This window comes from Ascaphus truei, chromosome 1 (genome assembly GCF_040206685.1).
Source record: "Ascaphus truei isolate aAscTru1 chromosome 1, aAscTru1.hap1, whole genome shotgun sequence".
Taxonomy (NCBI): Eukaryota; Metazoa; Chordata; class Amphibia; order Anura; family Ascaphidae; genus Ascaphus; species Ascaphus truei.
In genome coordinates this window covers 492357456-492373992 of record NC_134483.1, presented here as the reverse complement: position 1 = coordinate 492373992, position 16537 = coordinate 492357456, and the positions used below count along the sequence as shown (strand labels likewise).

Below are 16537 nucleotides of genomic sequence, written 5' to 3'. Positions count from 1 at the left end.
CAGTCGGTGTGAACCACTAGCAAACTGGCTGACTCAAAAAGGAAAGCATTAAATCATAAAGGTCATATAAGCCCCACTTCTCCTTCCCCTTCAATGCACTCCTCCACCACCCCATGGAGGAGATATACACAGTTCATGGCAACATCTCGGTAAAGCGCTATATAAAACAAGCAGCGCTATACAAGACCATGCTATTATTATTATTATTATTATTATTATTAACACACACAATTTGGCAATATAAAAGGTCACAGATTTATTGAACATTTTTACAAGTAAAACTAGCCAGCTCAATATTTCCAATACTTATTTTGAATGTATGCGATGATTAGAAGAGATAGCGGTAGAGCCAGTCCCCCCCTTCTTTATCCAATGCCCCACCTAACTAAGACCGTGTTTACTAAAGGGCTCTACACTTTAGCACGGCCAAACTCCTATTCTAATGAATATGGGCCTCTGTAGCATGAGGCAGATTACATGAATATTGCCACCTGCATGAATAAAATAATATGTTTATGCCACTCACTACATTATGGGAAGTATCCATTAAACTGCGAGATGTTATTTTCAGCGCAGAGTTCGCCATGATCATTAAACATGCCAGAGCACGTCTAAACTCCGCAGTAAGTATTTTTTTGTAGTAATTTCTCGGTCTTCTCAAATTCATGCAATATGAAAAAAGTATGTAAATGAGCAAATCTCCCAAAATTAAGAATTCACAAGCCTGTGAGATAGGAATTGACAAATCTAGTGGGAGAACGCTGCACAGAGGAACTGAAGGTGCCGTTACACAAATAAAAAATTGTTTGTGATATGCTTCAAAGCAGCTGATTTTCAAAAGTAGAAATTTAATTATTGAAACTCGTACCATAATAAAATCGAGGCACGACCGGCTGGAGCTAGAATTCGTTACCGGATGGAGGAGGATGCCTTCTCGAAACCATTCAGGCCTTCAGTGAATAATATAGTGGAATAACTTTATGATATATTCTTGCTTCTGGGATATTAACACTCTGTGCCCCTCCCCCCTCTTTATTTCTGTACCCGTACCTGATTTGTATGACATCACGTCTTTGTAATTACTGGACAAAACGCTGCTTGTGTTCGGCATTGTGCCGGCTGACTGTAACGTTTTTGGAGTGTTTGGATTTGGAAAGAGCTTGTGGTTGGCAAAGGGGCAAAATGAGCCATCAGCACTGAGGAACGGATCGGAGGGAGGACGGAGTGGAATTTTGGCTATATTAACCGGGAGACAGTTACCCCATATGCCAGGTGAATATTTATTATATCATGTACGTGCTTTCTGTATTGGTGCCTTTTCCCCCCCATATAAATGATTTTTATACCATGTATGTATTCTTTTTTTTTTTTGTCTATTGTTGTCTATTTGTCTAAATCGTTATGGTCTATGGAGTAAGGAGAACCAGGGGTCCTTTAAATTAGGACCACGAAAAATCTTATCCAGCAAATAGGAGACTTTGTCCCATATGGGCATAATTTGAGGGCAAGTCCCTTAGAGCTGAATTCAAGAACCTAGATGTCCAAGTCCCTTCCAGCATACAGGAGGCACATTACATTGGTGTCTATAAAATCAAAGAAGTGTTAGATGCCATCTATATAAACGTTAAACTCAATTTTCTTTTTTCTCTATTTTTGTTACATGTCATACCAATAATAATCATCACCATCATCACCTAGAGTATCTCCTCTGCATCTCTATCCCATTCAAGCATGAATCTGAGTTTAGTATTCCAGTCACTGGCTAAATTGCAAACATTCAAAGAATATCTTTTTTAAAACCATAATGCTAGAGAAAATGTTGATAAAAAAAAAAAAAAAAAAAAAAAAAAATGATTTCCGCTGAGAATAATCTCTCTTTTGGGTCAGTCTCTGGGACTTCCAAAATTAAAAGCACAGGTCAGCATACCTGGGAAAAACACTGAATAATGGAATGGGGGAGTAAGGTGAGAAACATAGTGGAAAATTTAAATTTGTGTCTCGACGTATCCCAAACATTGAATGTGTAAAATTACAGGGTAAATCTCCCTCTGGGTGCCTCACCAGAGCAATCAGATTAATATTAGGAATAATCAATCATCTACTTTTAACCATGTCATCATATTCCTGTGATCAATTTGATGGGCCTGCTCCTTTTAGAGTGACTTCCCTAGCCCAAGGCTGACAAAAAGTTAACAGTTATGAGTAAAATTGTGAGACAATTCTCAACAATGTGACAGAAAGTCAATATCCTAGGGGGGGTTACGGTATTTTACAGCCAGTGCCTTACAAAGCTAATTGATTTGTAACTGTGTGGACTAAGGCATTAATTTAAAAAATGCAAATAAATCATAGGTCAAGAGCACCACTGCCTCCAATTTGCTTAAAGGGCTTTAGAAAAAAAAAAAGAGGGGTGGGGGGGGAAGTCTTGTAAATCTATTGTGAGTGTTCTTCGAGTTGCCTTCGCAGAGTGAATTTCCTGTAGTGCAGGGGTGCGTGGGATTTTTTTGAATGGGGGGGGCGGTTGCAGAGGCCCCGCGCTCCTCCCCAAGGCATTTAAATTAAATGCCGGGGGATCGCGCAAGGCCTCTGTAACCTACTTACCGGGATTCAGAAGCATTGTTGTGCCGAGTCACCATGTGACCTGACGTCACCCTGTGGCGCCATTTGACGCCTGGTGCCATGGTAACGGGGTCATGTGACATCCGGTAAAAAAGTAAGGGTGGCGCGAGCACCTGGGAGAGCAGGCAACAGGGAGGGGGGGGGGGCGCAGCTCCAAAAGTTTGCGCTCCCCTGCTGTAGTGCACCCAAAACATATTTCAAACCACAAACTCTTTCAAGATTCACTGTTGGATTGTAACAATGGTCATAATACCAATTAGAAACAGGGATCCAGTAGTATTTCCCATTTACCTCACCTTTTGTTATAATGATTAGATTGGGGGGGGGGGGGAGGGGAGGAAACCTAAGAATGCTGCAGACTTTTCATGAATGATTCTGTTGAATCAGAGCACAGAATAGCAGTTGCAACTCTAAGGCCTGGGACATAGTAAGTTTAAGCTCGCTGAGGCGGGCTGAGCCGCGCTGAGCAGATGCACAAAGCCCCTGCATCGGTCATCAGCGTGGCTATAGTTTCCCCCTCCGCATGCGCGCTGATGCGTACAGAGGCTGAGAAACTTGGAACAGAAAGGGAAGTTTGAAATTTGCCGCTCGGGGAAGCGGAGGAGCGGTCACGTGACCGCTCCCATCCAATGGGAGCGGAGGACTAGCCCCGCCTCCGCCCCGCCCCCAGAGCGCGCTCACTGCCTCGCCTGCAAGGACAGAAAAAAGCCCCATTTTCAGCAGGCGAGGCAGAGCAGGAACGCGGCTCAGCGAGCTTCCAATTACTATGTCCCAGGCCTAAGGCCTCGTCCAGGGTGGCGCTGAGCAGGCAGGCGTGCTCACGCTCGCCACGATGAGACACATTGCGACAATGTGTGTGGTCAGCGTGAGCTGATTGCTGAGCAAGCAAATTTGAATTTGTTGCTCGCAAGTAATGAGGGCGAACCAGCGCCGTGACGTCGTGGCCGTGACGTGCGCGCGCACCTAGCCGGCCACAAATCGCCTGGCCGAGCAGGGCGCAGCGCACGAGCGCCAGCGCGCCCGTTCCCTACCTGGCCGAGGCCTTAAAGTACATATTGTGGCAAAGCTTTAGGGAATCGCAGTGTAGGAAAGGGTCAACAACACTCATTCATATAGCAGCAATAATCAAAAATGCCCAGATTTGCTATGTGCCACCGAGTTTATGCACATAATGACTAGTATTATGTGCTATTAGGAGCGGTAATACCTTCTTTCTGAAAAATACATTTTACAATAAAAAACTACAGAAGTAGACAAAAACTGGTGTATAATACTTCTTAACAAAAGTATATACTCCCAAAAAAAGAGAGAGTCCTCAAACTCAAATTTACTAGTTGATCCCTTCACAGTGGTTTTTTTGTGGAGTGTTTTTAAAGCATTATACTCCCTATAAACCTGTTCCCCACCACCCCGTTAGTTGTTGTGTTGTATCCCCCATTGATGTTCCCTCCCTCCCCAGATGGTTGACCTATACAATCCTTGTTTAAAACTATGATTACGAATATGTTAGGTAAAACGCTGTGTTACAAAAACAACTGTCAATATATTGTAATGATTAACAGCTTCCCCTAAACCCTTTTGCCTTCTGTACCCTAATATCTTAATAACATTTTTGTTTTAAGTCCATTTTCCTGCCCTTACTGCCTCAAGTGTTTTGATTAAATAAAAATTGGTCACAGAAAATAGGTCTTGTAATTGGAGAAACTCAAAAGAAGGAACAGAAGTACTTACAGTCTTTCAAGAAGACTTAGACCCTCAAAGGAACCGTTCTTCAGTTCAGTGATCTTATTATTGTTGAGAATTCTGGTAAAAACAAAGAGACAAAAATATAAATTAATGAAGCACATACGGAGGTAAGAAAAGTATCATAACGCGTCTCAAAAATGCTTGCAAAAGCCTCACCACGCAAATCTTTCTTGAGATAGATATAGATAGATATATACAAATAAAGAGATGCTGGATGCACACAAGCATAAGACTATAGACCAAAAATAGAAAATATACTTAACAGAAGTCGAGGTGCTCGCAGATAGACAGGGAACACCAGCCAGTACAGTAGATACACAAAAACAAAAAGGTCCGCAGCACACCCAGTAGAAAAATGGTAATTTAATATAAGTAAATCATCAGGCATTCAACATGCTCCAAAGCAACGTACATTTCAGACCACAAGGTCCTTTCTCATATATATATATATTATTTTCCCAAGCATAGCAAAAATAAGGGTACGTTATTAGGTCCAAAAAACACACACAGACCTGACGTTTCGGTTCCCCTGGGGACAAAAACGTCGAGCCTGTGTGTGTGTGTGTTGGACCCAATTAATTACCCTTATTTGCTATGCTTGTGCTGTACCAGTATTATAGATCACTTCACTTATACTGATTTATTTTACCATTCTCCAATGACGGCCTACTTGTTGAACGATGTAGATATATAACCTTTGTCATGTTTACATTTGACCAAAACGAGAAATATCTTCAAAAAACTTAAATGAAAAAAAAAAAAAACACTCATGCTTTATCCTAAATAGAAACATTACAATTATAGACAGTGGTCAAGAAGACAATTTATACCTACTGTATGACCAGTGTCTTTAAACCTGGGTTCCCTGTTGTACCAAATACAGAAGAATTTACAATGGATCTTATCTCAGAGTTGGGGTTCCTCAGAATTTGACATAGGGTTCCTTAACCAAAAAAAGATTGGAAACCACTGGTAGCGGAGCTAAACCCCTCGTGTTCACAAAACTCCTTACTCGGTCAGTTTATCTAACGGTACCTACATGGAGCAATAAAGTTACTGGCTTTATATTCAGCAACAGTTCTACACATTATCTAAACCCTTTTCAAGCAGAACAACCATGAGAAATCCTTAAAAAATAACCCAGTATCTGTGCCGTGATCTATAATATACCCTGCGAGACAGAACACAAGAGATTTGTATTGCAGTGAAAAGTGAAGAATCATTGAAAGAATTTCCAATCCATCTCTACTTTCATTTTTGCACAGAACCAAGATAACGCTTGTATCCTACAGTTCATTTGTTCTGATTTATTTCCCGATGTGAGAAGCAGAATGTGCAAACACCTCTTCCCTTGCAGAACAAGTTACCAATGACCATGTTGCTGGCTTTTCCTGTATCATTTATTTTGATTTGTTTAGTGAAGTGCGTTCTTTGAAGCATGGCAATTAGTGATCTGCACAACAAGTCATAAATAACAGAGCTTGGCCTGCAATATTTTTCTACATCTGGAGTTTATGTGGCAGAAGCCAAATGCAGAGGGAAGAGCAAACACACCACATTACAAATAGCAGCACGCTCAATCAAATGTTCTAGTCACTGGGGCCTTTGTCTACAGGAAGACATACAAAAAACACAACAACATGCCATTCTCTTTAATAAATGAAACCACAGTCATAAAAATACAAGTAAACATGGAAATTAAAAAAAAAACAACCTTTTGGAACTTGACTCTATAAGGCAGCAATCCTGCCTAACCATTTGTTTTGTAACTATTGTTTTGCAGTATTAAAAGCAGGGAGTCCCCTAGAGCTGAACCTCGCTATGTTTAACTCTGGGGCCCTTCGATGGCCGAGATATTTACAGTTTTAATCAATGTTGCTTTCCTCCCCTTCAGCTAAAAATTTTTTTTATTGTATCACAGATCCCAACTTTATTAAAGATCAACCTAAAATAAATGGGTGGAATACAAATAAATAAAATGGCATCTGCCATTTCTTCCTCCATAGGAAATCATTGTTTGAATCAAATATGTAATATGAGTTCTAGTTTGAATGCTGCATATACATAAGACCGCACTCACGTTGACTTGCGTTAGAAATGTAAACTGAGGCTGCAAATCGCTTCCCCTTCTGTTCTATACTGAGTGGCCTGTCACTCACCCAGGGACAGCCAGTGAGGCTGCACATACATTCCCACTCTGTGAATGGAATGGAGAGCAGTGTGCACATGAGGCAGGAGGGAATTCAAAGAGAGATGAGATGAGTAGGAGAAGAGGGAGTGTAGTGTGCATGGAGAGGAGCAGACACAGTAAGGCAGGGAGTGCAAATAGAGGGGAGAGAATGTAAAGAGGTGCAGGGCATGATGAAGAAAGGAGGGGAGGAGAGACAGCAAGAAGAGGAGGAGACAGAGAGACAGCAATGAAAGGAGGAGGGATGAATTGAGAGCAGTGTGCACATGGGGCAGGAGGGAGTGCAAAGAGAGGGGAGGTGAGACAACTAGGCGAGTAGGAAACGAAAGACAGGAAGGAGAGGACACAGATGAGATGAGTATGAGAGGAAGGAGTGTAGTGTGCACAGAGAGGTGCAGACACAGTAAGACAGAGTGCAAAGAGCAGGGTATGATGGAGGAGAGAGTGTGGGGAAGACGGGACAAGAGACAGCAAGGCATTACAGAGAGTGAAGTAATGTTTAATTAATAACCTTTCAGATCTCCTAGATCAGCCGGGTATAGCTAGTAGATTATTTAACTAAGACTTGAGTTTGGCATTAGTGACGCATTTGTATAGTTCCAGTAGATGTATTGGTTCTGGAGAAGTGTAAATTTGTTATAAGAAGTGGCCGACAATGACAGGTTCCGGCGGCGGGATGAGTTGCGGCTATTTGGCCGTGGTGAAACGGCCACTACCAAATGTCCTAGACCGGTACGCACTACCCAGAAAACCACACACACACAAAACACACCACTGCACAGCGTGGGTGTTTAGTATTCAGGGTTGGACAAAAATATTAAATAATTAGGAGCCAGACATTTTAAGTGTTGGTGGATGAGGGGTCATTCCGGCTACCCTGCACCCCGTCGGTGGTGCTCTCTTACACAGTGTATCACACACACTCACTCACTCACAAACTCCTCCCCCTCACCTGGCCATACCCAGAGATCTTCACCTCACTGCCTTGCTCCACTCCCGCAAGGTAACTGCAGGGACATAGTCCCGAAGCACTGCGCCTCACTCCCCTGCCCGTCCCCCCCCCCTCACTCACCTCTCACCTGTCTCCCCTACAATCTATCCTAAACGCTGCTGCCAGAATCACTCTACTCTTTCCTAGATCTGTCTCAGCATCTCCCCTCATGAAATCCCTCTCCTGGCTTCCGATCAAATCCCGCATCTCACACTCCATTCTCCTCCTCACTTTTAAAGCTTTACACTCTTCTGCCCCTCCTTACATCTCAGCCCTAATTTCTCGCTATACACCATCCCGACTCTTGCGTTCTGCTCAAGGATGTCTTCTTTCTACCCCCTTTGTATCTAAAGCCCTCTCCCGCCTTAAACCTTTTTCCACTGACTGCCCCACACCTCTGGAATGCACTTCCCCTCAGTACCCGACTCGCACCCTCTATCCACCTTTAAGACCCACCTTAAGACACACTTGCTTAAAGAAGCATATGAATAGCACTGTGGATATTCTGAACATATGATACATAAAGCTTGGCCCCCTGCAGACGCACTTACCAGAACTCCCTCCTACTGTCTCTGTACGTTCTCCCTACCTACCAATTAGACTGTAAGCTCCTCGGGGCAGGGACTCCTCTTCCTTAATGTTACTTTTATGTCTAAAGCACTTATTCCCATGATCTGTTATTTATTTGATTACCACATGTATTACTACTGTGAAGCGCTATGTACATTAATTGCGCTATATAAATAAAGACATACAATACAATACTCCCCTGACCGTCAGGATTGCCTGACCCGTCAGTGACCCCGCGGCCAGTATCAGCGCTCCCAGTCACGCTTTGCCATCGGGTTAGTAAGTGTTGCTGGTCTGAGCGGTGACAGCTCAGTCAGCACTGCCAGCACAGGAAACTAAGGCGCCCAGGATTTTTCCATCCCTGATATACACTATTAGCACACATAGGTCCCATCTGAAATAGATCCTGTTACATAAGCTACATAAATTACATAAATTAGTCACGTAACTCAGTTCATTGGGTTAACGGGAGTTACATTTAAAACATTAGATCAGTGAATCTGGAGGTAACTCAGGGAAACGAATGACAGTCTTTAGATTAATTACACTGATTTGATGTAGCTTAGTGAATCTGGGCCCAAGTTCTTGCTTAGTATGCAGTGTTAATGAAGTATTCCCTCACATAATAATTATTATTTTAGAGCACTGACAATGCATTTATTGCTGTCCACAAAGAAGCCCCAATGCAAATCCAAATTTTTTTATTAATTTCTAGGTTTTGTCTTCTCATAAGTGTGGGTTATTTAGTTTAACACTACCAATGTTATACTGTGCCCTTTGTATTTCCTCCACTGTATAGAGAAAAGAGGAAATAAAACAATGATATAGTCAATAGTATGGGATGTGTGACACGTATGCAGTACTTAAGGTGTTAACATTTAGTTACTACAGTGCAGTTAAAACTGGTTTCAAACAAACAGAGGTGACCTAATAAATAGTGGGAGGGAAAACAAACAAAAATAATATATATGTATGTATATATATTTAGTTAAGTTATGGTGGGTATAAAAAGTGACAAAAACCCTCCACTGCAAAGCATATAGCAAATGGAAATATTACTGTATGCTCATTTGCATGTCTTAGTCAGGTCTGCAACCCCGCCTTTCACCATTATCACCCAGCACACAGCACTTCCACTGCAGCACGGGATTCTGGGAAATGACATGCAAATGAGCACACAGTGCCACCGTTTGCCTCAAAACCATTAACATGGTTAATGGTTTAAGTATGGTAAAACCTATCCTTGCTTAATTTTTTGCATAGCCAGTATAACCAACCCCACACTGAGGAGACCCATTAAGTTCGAAACGGTTGTCTGTCTGGGTTTACTGGCAATGCATCTTAACTCTGGCTGTGCTCAAAGCTGTGACCATGCAGCAAGCTTAAGCCTATAGGGAACCATGTAAATGGTTTTGAAGCAAAAGGTTGCACTGTGTGCTTATTTGCATGTCATTTCCCAGAATCCCTTGCTGCAGTGGAAGTGCTAGGTGATAATGGTGAAAGGAGGGGTTGCAGATCTGTTTAAGACATGCAAATGACCATACAGTAATATTTGCATTTGCTATATGTATGTAATATATATATATAAATAATCAAAAAATAAATAGATGATACCGTTCTGTGGCTAACGAAATGCTTTTATTTGTGCGAGCTTTCGAGATACACTGATCTCTTCTTCCGGCGATGTTACAATGAATGAAGCAAGCAAAAGCTATACTATAAACAGTGTCTATTGGAATGTTATCTGTGCTGGTCCTTCCCCCGGTGTGGATGTGTTTTATGGCTGGAGGTGTCAAAAGTTTCCTGAAAGCAAGTGATGAAAGAGTGTGTATGCCTATCAGTGTGAATAAAAATGAATGGAGAGCCCACAGTACATACAGTGCTCTACAAAAGGTGTGTGTGGAGTGGGAGTGGGAGTGGATATAAATATATATATATATATTACTTTCGGGTCATTGGCAGAGCGGAAGATGCACAACGCGAGCTACACACAGGGAAGCAGTGAGGAATAGACAGAGGAATAGAGCCGAGCTGGGGACTGTCTGAGTATTAAACTCAAATCTGTGAGTTATCAGCCGATGTTTGTGAGTTGAACCACAACTGATTTTATTAGTGTAATAAATTGTTCAACCAATATTACACTAGGTGAGTGCGCCTCTCTTTTCCATATATATATATATATGGAAAAGACTCACCTAGTGTAATATTGGTTGAACAATTTATTACACTAATAAAATCAGTTGTGGTTCAACTCACAAACATCGGCTGATAACTCACAGATTTGAGTTTAATACTCAGACAGTCCCCAGCTCGGCTCTATTCCTCTGTCTATTCCTCACTGCTTCCCTGTGTGTAGCTCGCGTTGTGCATCTTCCGCTCTGCCAATGACCCGGAAGTAATGTCAATACACACCCGGCACAGTCCCTGGCTCCGCTGTAAGCAGGATCATGGCTGTTGCACTGAGACCACTCTCTCCGATCCACAGCCAGTCAATAGGACAGTTTCTGTACTGAGTCTCACGACTCAGCACTTCTGAAGACTATGTCTGCCTAACGCGTTTCGTTGTACACCAACAACTTCATCAGAGACTAGTAGGCTAATGGAACCAACACACACACACTCTCTCTCTCTCTCTCCTTGGGGAAGCCATCTCTTAATAATGACTACAATTACCTGTGTGTACTTGTACATGTTGATTAAATAAGGGTGGTTAGAGATTTTTTCCCCCACTATTTATTAGGTTACCTATGTTTTTTTTAATTGCAGTGAAGCTCACATACAGCACATATAGAGTTCCTAAATGGTAACCCCTTAGGCAGCGCATAAATACATCCGCACTGGATTTAGCATTAATATTTGATTGATTTTAGTCACCAAATTGTAGCTAACCTACTACCCTAACTGTAAAAATGATCCATAATTAACTTTTGAACGGCATTTAAAAGCGTAAACAGCTCTGCACAGGCCATTAATTCCTCCACTTTGAGCCTTGCAATCAAAATATACAAGTTAAGCTACTGGGGAGGGACATGTTAAAGGTAACACACAGGTAATATAACCTGTAAACCTCTGTTTGACAAGATCTCGACTGCCAAGCAAGATCACATCGTCAATCTTCGTTATTTCAAACACACTATAGTTTTTAAAACGGTGAAAAAAAATAAAAGTAGGTCACAAGGAGTAAAATAAATAAAAGTAACGTCAAACTGTTTAATGATTATTATTTTGATTTAGCAGGTGGGATTGCACCTTTGAGCACCAGGCAACATATATGTCCTAAATAAACATTTTCTCCCACTTAAATATCCAGAAATGTGTCTTGGGAGTCACAAGTACTATCCACGTACCAACGAATAAACTTCAGTTTCTATAATTACCTGAATAATCTTTTAAAGACTAAACACGCATATTTTAAAACTCAGTATCTGTCTTTCACCATCATTCTCATAAATGTACAGGACAGATCAGGGAGGGACCAGCAGAAGATGGTGCATGTTCAATTATGAGCTTTCATTCAAAGCCCTGTAATAGGCCACTTACAAATTCAGGCTCAGAAAACCAACGATAAAAAAACAAACGACAGCAAAAAAAAGAAAAAAAAACTCACATAACGTGACTCATTTGCCAAAACGAATAATTAAAAATAAAACATATATTCTAGATCCTGTAAGTACAAAATAACTTTAATTAATGGGCTGTAACGCGCCCTAAAGATAAATCCATCTAGTATATATTTGTGCAGAGTTTATTATATTATCTTGCCTTAGAGAAAAGTAAGTCTATAACAGCACGTGTAAGGCTGGTTCTATAGTGCGGCCGCGTGCTACGCCGTGTGCGCGCATGGCAGTTGTAGATGGCTGAGGTTAGTCAGCCCTTCTATACAAGGGCCGCGCGCGCGCATGGCAGGGAGCGGAGAGCCGACAGGCAGCGGGGAAGACGGGAAAAATGATATTTTCGCGCCGCTACCGGCGCTGAATGTATGTATTTGTGTGTGTGTGTGTGTGTGTGTGTGTGTGTGTATGTGTGTATATGTATACATGTGTATGTATGTATGTGTGTGTGTCTGCAAAAATTTAAGAAATATTTTATTTTCACCAATGTTTTTTTTTAAAATAAATAATAAAACACACACACACACACACACACACACACACACACACACACACACACACACACACACACACACACACACACACACACACACACACACACACACACACACACACACACACACACACACTACCTTCACAGCTCACACACAAAAAGCCTGCGGCATGTGCAAGTGCCTTCGAACAGGCACGCGCGCACGGCCGCACACACTATATAACAGCCCTAAGACTTCATAAAGGCAGGAATTCCATACTTGACAATGTAACATATGGGTTTACTGATAATACATCAGGAGGCATTTAGAACTTTACTGGCTCACTGGCAAGGAAGTTGTGGTTGACCCGTTTCATTATTCCATAGAATCCGAAGGATGATTCGTTTTTTGATTTTAAATACACCAGGAACTTGGGGGATTTTGTAGACTTATGACACATGCAATATTATGCCACGCCATGTAATAACTTGTGTTGTATGGTTTTGTTTTTTAATGTTTAAATCGAAGTAAATTACAGATGGTCACCATAAAGGATTTTAAAGGGCTCTAATTGTTGATTCTGATTCATAGCTCTTTTATACTACCCCCCCCCACCCCCCAAATCCTGAACAGTATGAATGGTTTCCTGCTATTTGGAGTATAGCTTTCATTGTATGCCGTAAACCTATTTACACATCCAAAAAACACAAAAAGAAAGGATTGACCTGAAGTGTGTTAGGAAATTTCACCGATATACACTACAAATTAACACCCCAAGATGCAATTCCTAAAGAACACAAGTATCAGAGTCACAGAAATAGGAGTTGTTGGCTCGATTCAACTATCATCAAAATAGTGATTAAATAAGTAAGACAGTCTCAGACAATAGCGAAAAGCATTGCTTGATGAGAATGTGTAGGGGAGTGGAAATTAACTGCATAAAAGTGCCACCACATTAAATTAAACAGCAATGGACTAGCCCTGTGTTACATACAGTATGTTAATCTTTACAATGTCTTACTGGAAGAATTTCTCCTGCAATCTCTCTCATCATTCTGTAAAACAACCCTGGCTACCAGCTTCAAACATGTGCTTTATATCCTGCCAATTAACAGATCACCAGGGTGGAGAAGTAGAATGAATCTATAAAGGACAGTCACAATTTCCCAAAACATATGGATTATTCCTGCTGTTTCTGTATGTCTCCTACCATGCGATCAAACTAAGCGCTTTAGGGTTAGAATTCCCTTTCTATTAAGGCTTTCATGTTAAATGTCCATATTGTACATTACATTTTCTGTAAAATACTGTGTACGTGGTTGGCGATATACACACACAAAAAACACAAATACATCAAGAAAATTCTTCCATTATTAAAATAGACAACATCTTTTGAATCGCATTTTAATTTTTTAAATGTGGATAGTGACATAAAGCTTAACATGGCATCATCACACCAGTGATCATAAGGTTGACCCAATTCTTAGATTGTCAAAATGTAAGCGGTTTCCTAAGTTAATCAAAGCCTCATATCAAAAACAAAGATGTCATTTTTAAAAGTACACATCAACTTTGGTTCCTGAAGTGTCCAGGTTTTGCACTATGGATTTGCATGTAGCAATATAAAGTTCCTTTGTATAGTAAAGAGTATTTCATATCATGCTTCAAAGACCGTAAAATGAATATACAACATTTGTCTCATAGCACTTGAGCCTACGGTCAGTACATAATTAGAGTTAATAGCAAGTCCCATTCCTAGCTTTAAAGACCTGATCTGGTACTTTATTTGCCCATCAATATATAAAAGTATAGCTCTCGCTGAACCTGCCTGGTTAAAATAACATGGAGAAAAGTTGCAGATTGATGCTTTTAAAGGTTGTTCTCTCTGCTATTCAATCATCTACATTAACATAACTAGATGGAGTTTCTGAACCAGAGGTCTCTGTGTACATCTGCAGTAATACTACACCCATTTGCTTTAAGTAATGGATCAAATCTTTTCTTACAATAGTTTTTTTTTATGTTGTGTGGTATACAGTATTTATGTGCTAGAGTGGCAGTTACATTTGTAGTTAAACTCAACCACAAAGCCATAGGTTTTTAATGCCGATTATCCCCCCACCCCCTGTCAAAGCACATACAGTACTTTGTAATGTGTTCCAAATTGTCTTTTCCAGAGAAAAAGACCCTACAAGTCAAATACTTGTGAATTATATTCATACCAACTATCATGAAAATATGAACTTCCTGAAACCACTACAGAACGCTTACGATACATTCAATATGCAACCACAACAAGAAAAGGTTTAGCTTTGGCTAAATGAGCCGTAATATATGGCGGCCTGACTTACTGGACAAAGAAAACACACAAGAACCAACTTGTACTGCAATTGTTTACACTGCAGGTACACCAGGCCAGCCAGGTGAATACTGAAGATCAACGGTAGCAAACTTTAAAACACAATGACTAAGGCTCAATTCAAAGAACTGTCATTGCGCTGCGAAGCTTTGATGTGGATAAACACGAAACGTTTCAAGTTTTTATATTCAAGTTTTGAGCCATGAACAAGAAAAATGTCACAAAAGAAACATGTTTTACACTAACTGTGATTAAGAAGAAAAAAAAAATGATTGCTTTGATTTATTTCTATTAAATTCCATTTTAACATGCTATTTATTTCCATGTTGAACTAATAAGTCATAAAATCAGGAAGAATCCTCCCAAAATGAAGCGGAAGATTTAAAGCTCGTTTCATAAACACGTTCAGCGCCAATGCCTGTACTGCTTTGCAATTAGAAGAAAAACTCTGCATAAGAAAGATATCGTCATATCATTTACCATAGAGATATTTAATCTTCTTTCTCGGGTGCCTTAGGATTGGACCCCCCTGACTGCTGCAGCGCTCGCTATGGCGGGCGCTGTGGGGACAAGAGCCGCCTCTCAATGGGGTCGGGCCCGCTGCGAGGGGGGGCCGGCGCGTTGCACAGCGAGTTTTTCTTCCAGGCCTGAAAATTGAGATGGACACGGGCGATGGAGCGCAAGGCCACGCCCCCTGGTGGTTCAGCCAATGAGGGCGAACCTGCCGGGTGACGTCATGGCCTCGCCCCCGTCACGCTTCCCCCGTCTTTCCCCCTACAGACCGGGGAATTCGGCTGCACGTGTCACCAGCCTCGCAGGCACGCGTGCAGCGGGGCCGCAGCCTTGGGTATAGTGACTGACAAAAGAGATCACCAGACCCACTGGTACCTTATATCAAGTGGAAAACCGAGAGAAGGGGCGTAGATAATTTGATTACTTTTATTGTTTGAATAAAATACCAGGTCACTTTCTCCCCCCCCCCCTCCTATCATCCTTTTCACAATAGTAGAAGTATAACACTGACATTGCACTTTCCCTGTGCAGAAAAACCTCCAAAGATATACATTAAATACAACGTGAATTTGGTTGTTGTACATAAATTGTAAAATATGAAAGAACTCAAAATACACAACTAAGACAATGAAAGAAATCCCACTGCCGTGTTGTGATAGGTAGGCATGGACATATTTAGATATAAATTTTCTAAACAAATCTAGCATTATATATTATAAAAAAATAAACACATCAGCGGTCCGGCTCATGCTCTTTGTAACTTTGCAGTTTTCGGTTATACTTATTTTTAGAAGTAATGATGTTGATTTTTGCAAATCTGGCATAATTTGACAATAGTGTGGTCAGGCAATATGAATAAAAACGATACTTTCCATATAAAACTTTTTACCACTCACTTGCTTTTTTTTAAGGGAGTTGGTTGCACATTTAAAAGTTAGGAAACGTCATTTGCTAACCAACGCCACAGATAATTCTAATTGTGTTTCAATGTCACTGAGCAGGGTACAGCAAGTAATGTAGACTTGCTTAGTTTCCTAATATTGTTTACAACGACTTTCATCAGGAACATCACCTTTGAACTTGTAGTGATTATGCCAGGCAGCATTTCTTTATGGTCACAAATGACTACGGTTCATTAGGACACACATTACAGCTATGAAGCACAGAGAAGAGAAGGGCTTAATACAGGGTGCTCAACTCCAGTCCTCAAGATCCCCCAACGGGACAGGTTTCAGGATATCCGTGGTGGTGGTGTGTGTGTGTGTGTGTGTGTGCGCACGCGCGCGCAGGACACTATACTGCCTGGGATCAGTGTAAATTAAGTGCTTCCTTCACATTGGGCTTAAACCTTCCTGTCATGGCTGGGAAGGGCACTTTGCCTGTGGAAAGGGAAACTGCTCTAACTCATTAAATGACATCCCACTACAGGGATTATCTTCACAAAACTCAACATTCCCAAAGTTTCAA

The 16537-nt window shown here is 41.2% G+C and overlaps 1 protein-coding gene across 1 annotated transcript in view; it reads right to left on the bottom strand.

Moving 5' to 3' along the window:
* Positions 1–16537, bottom strand: part of ADGRA3 (adhesion G protein-coupled receptor A3) — a 67368-nt gene that overhangs the window by 48015 nt on the left and 2816 nt on the right. The window contains exon 2 of the mRNA XM_075568554.1: positions 4351–4422. Within this exon, the coding sequence (XP_075424669.1) occupies positions 4351–4422 (72 nt within the window). The remainder of the gene's footprint in view (positions 1–4350; positions 4423–16537) is intronic.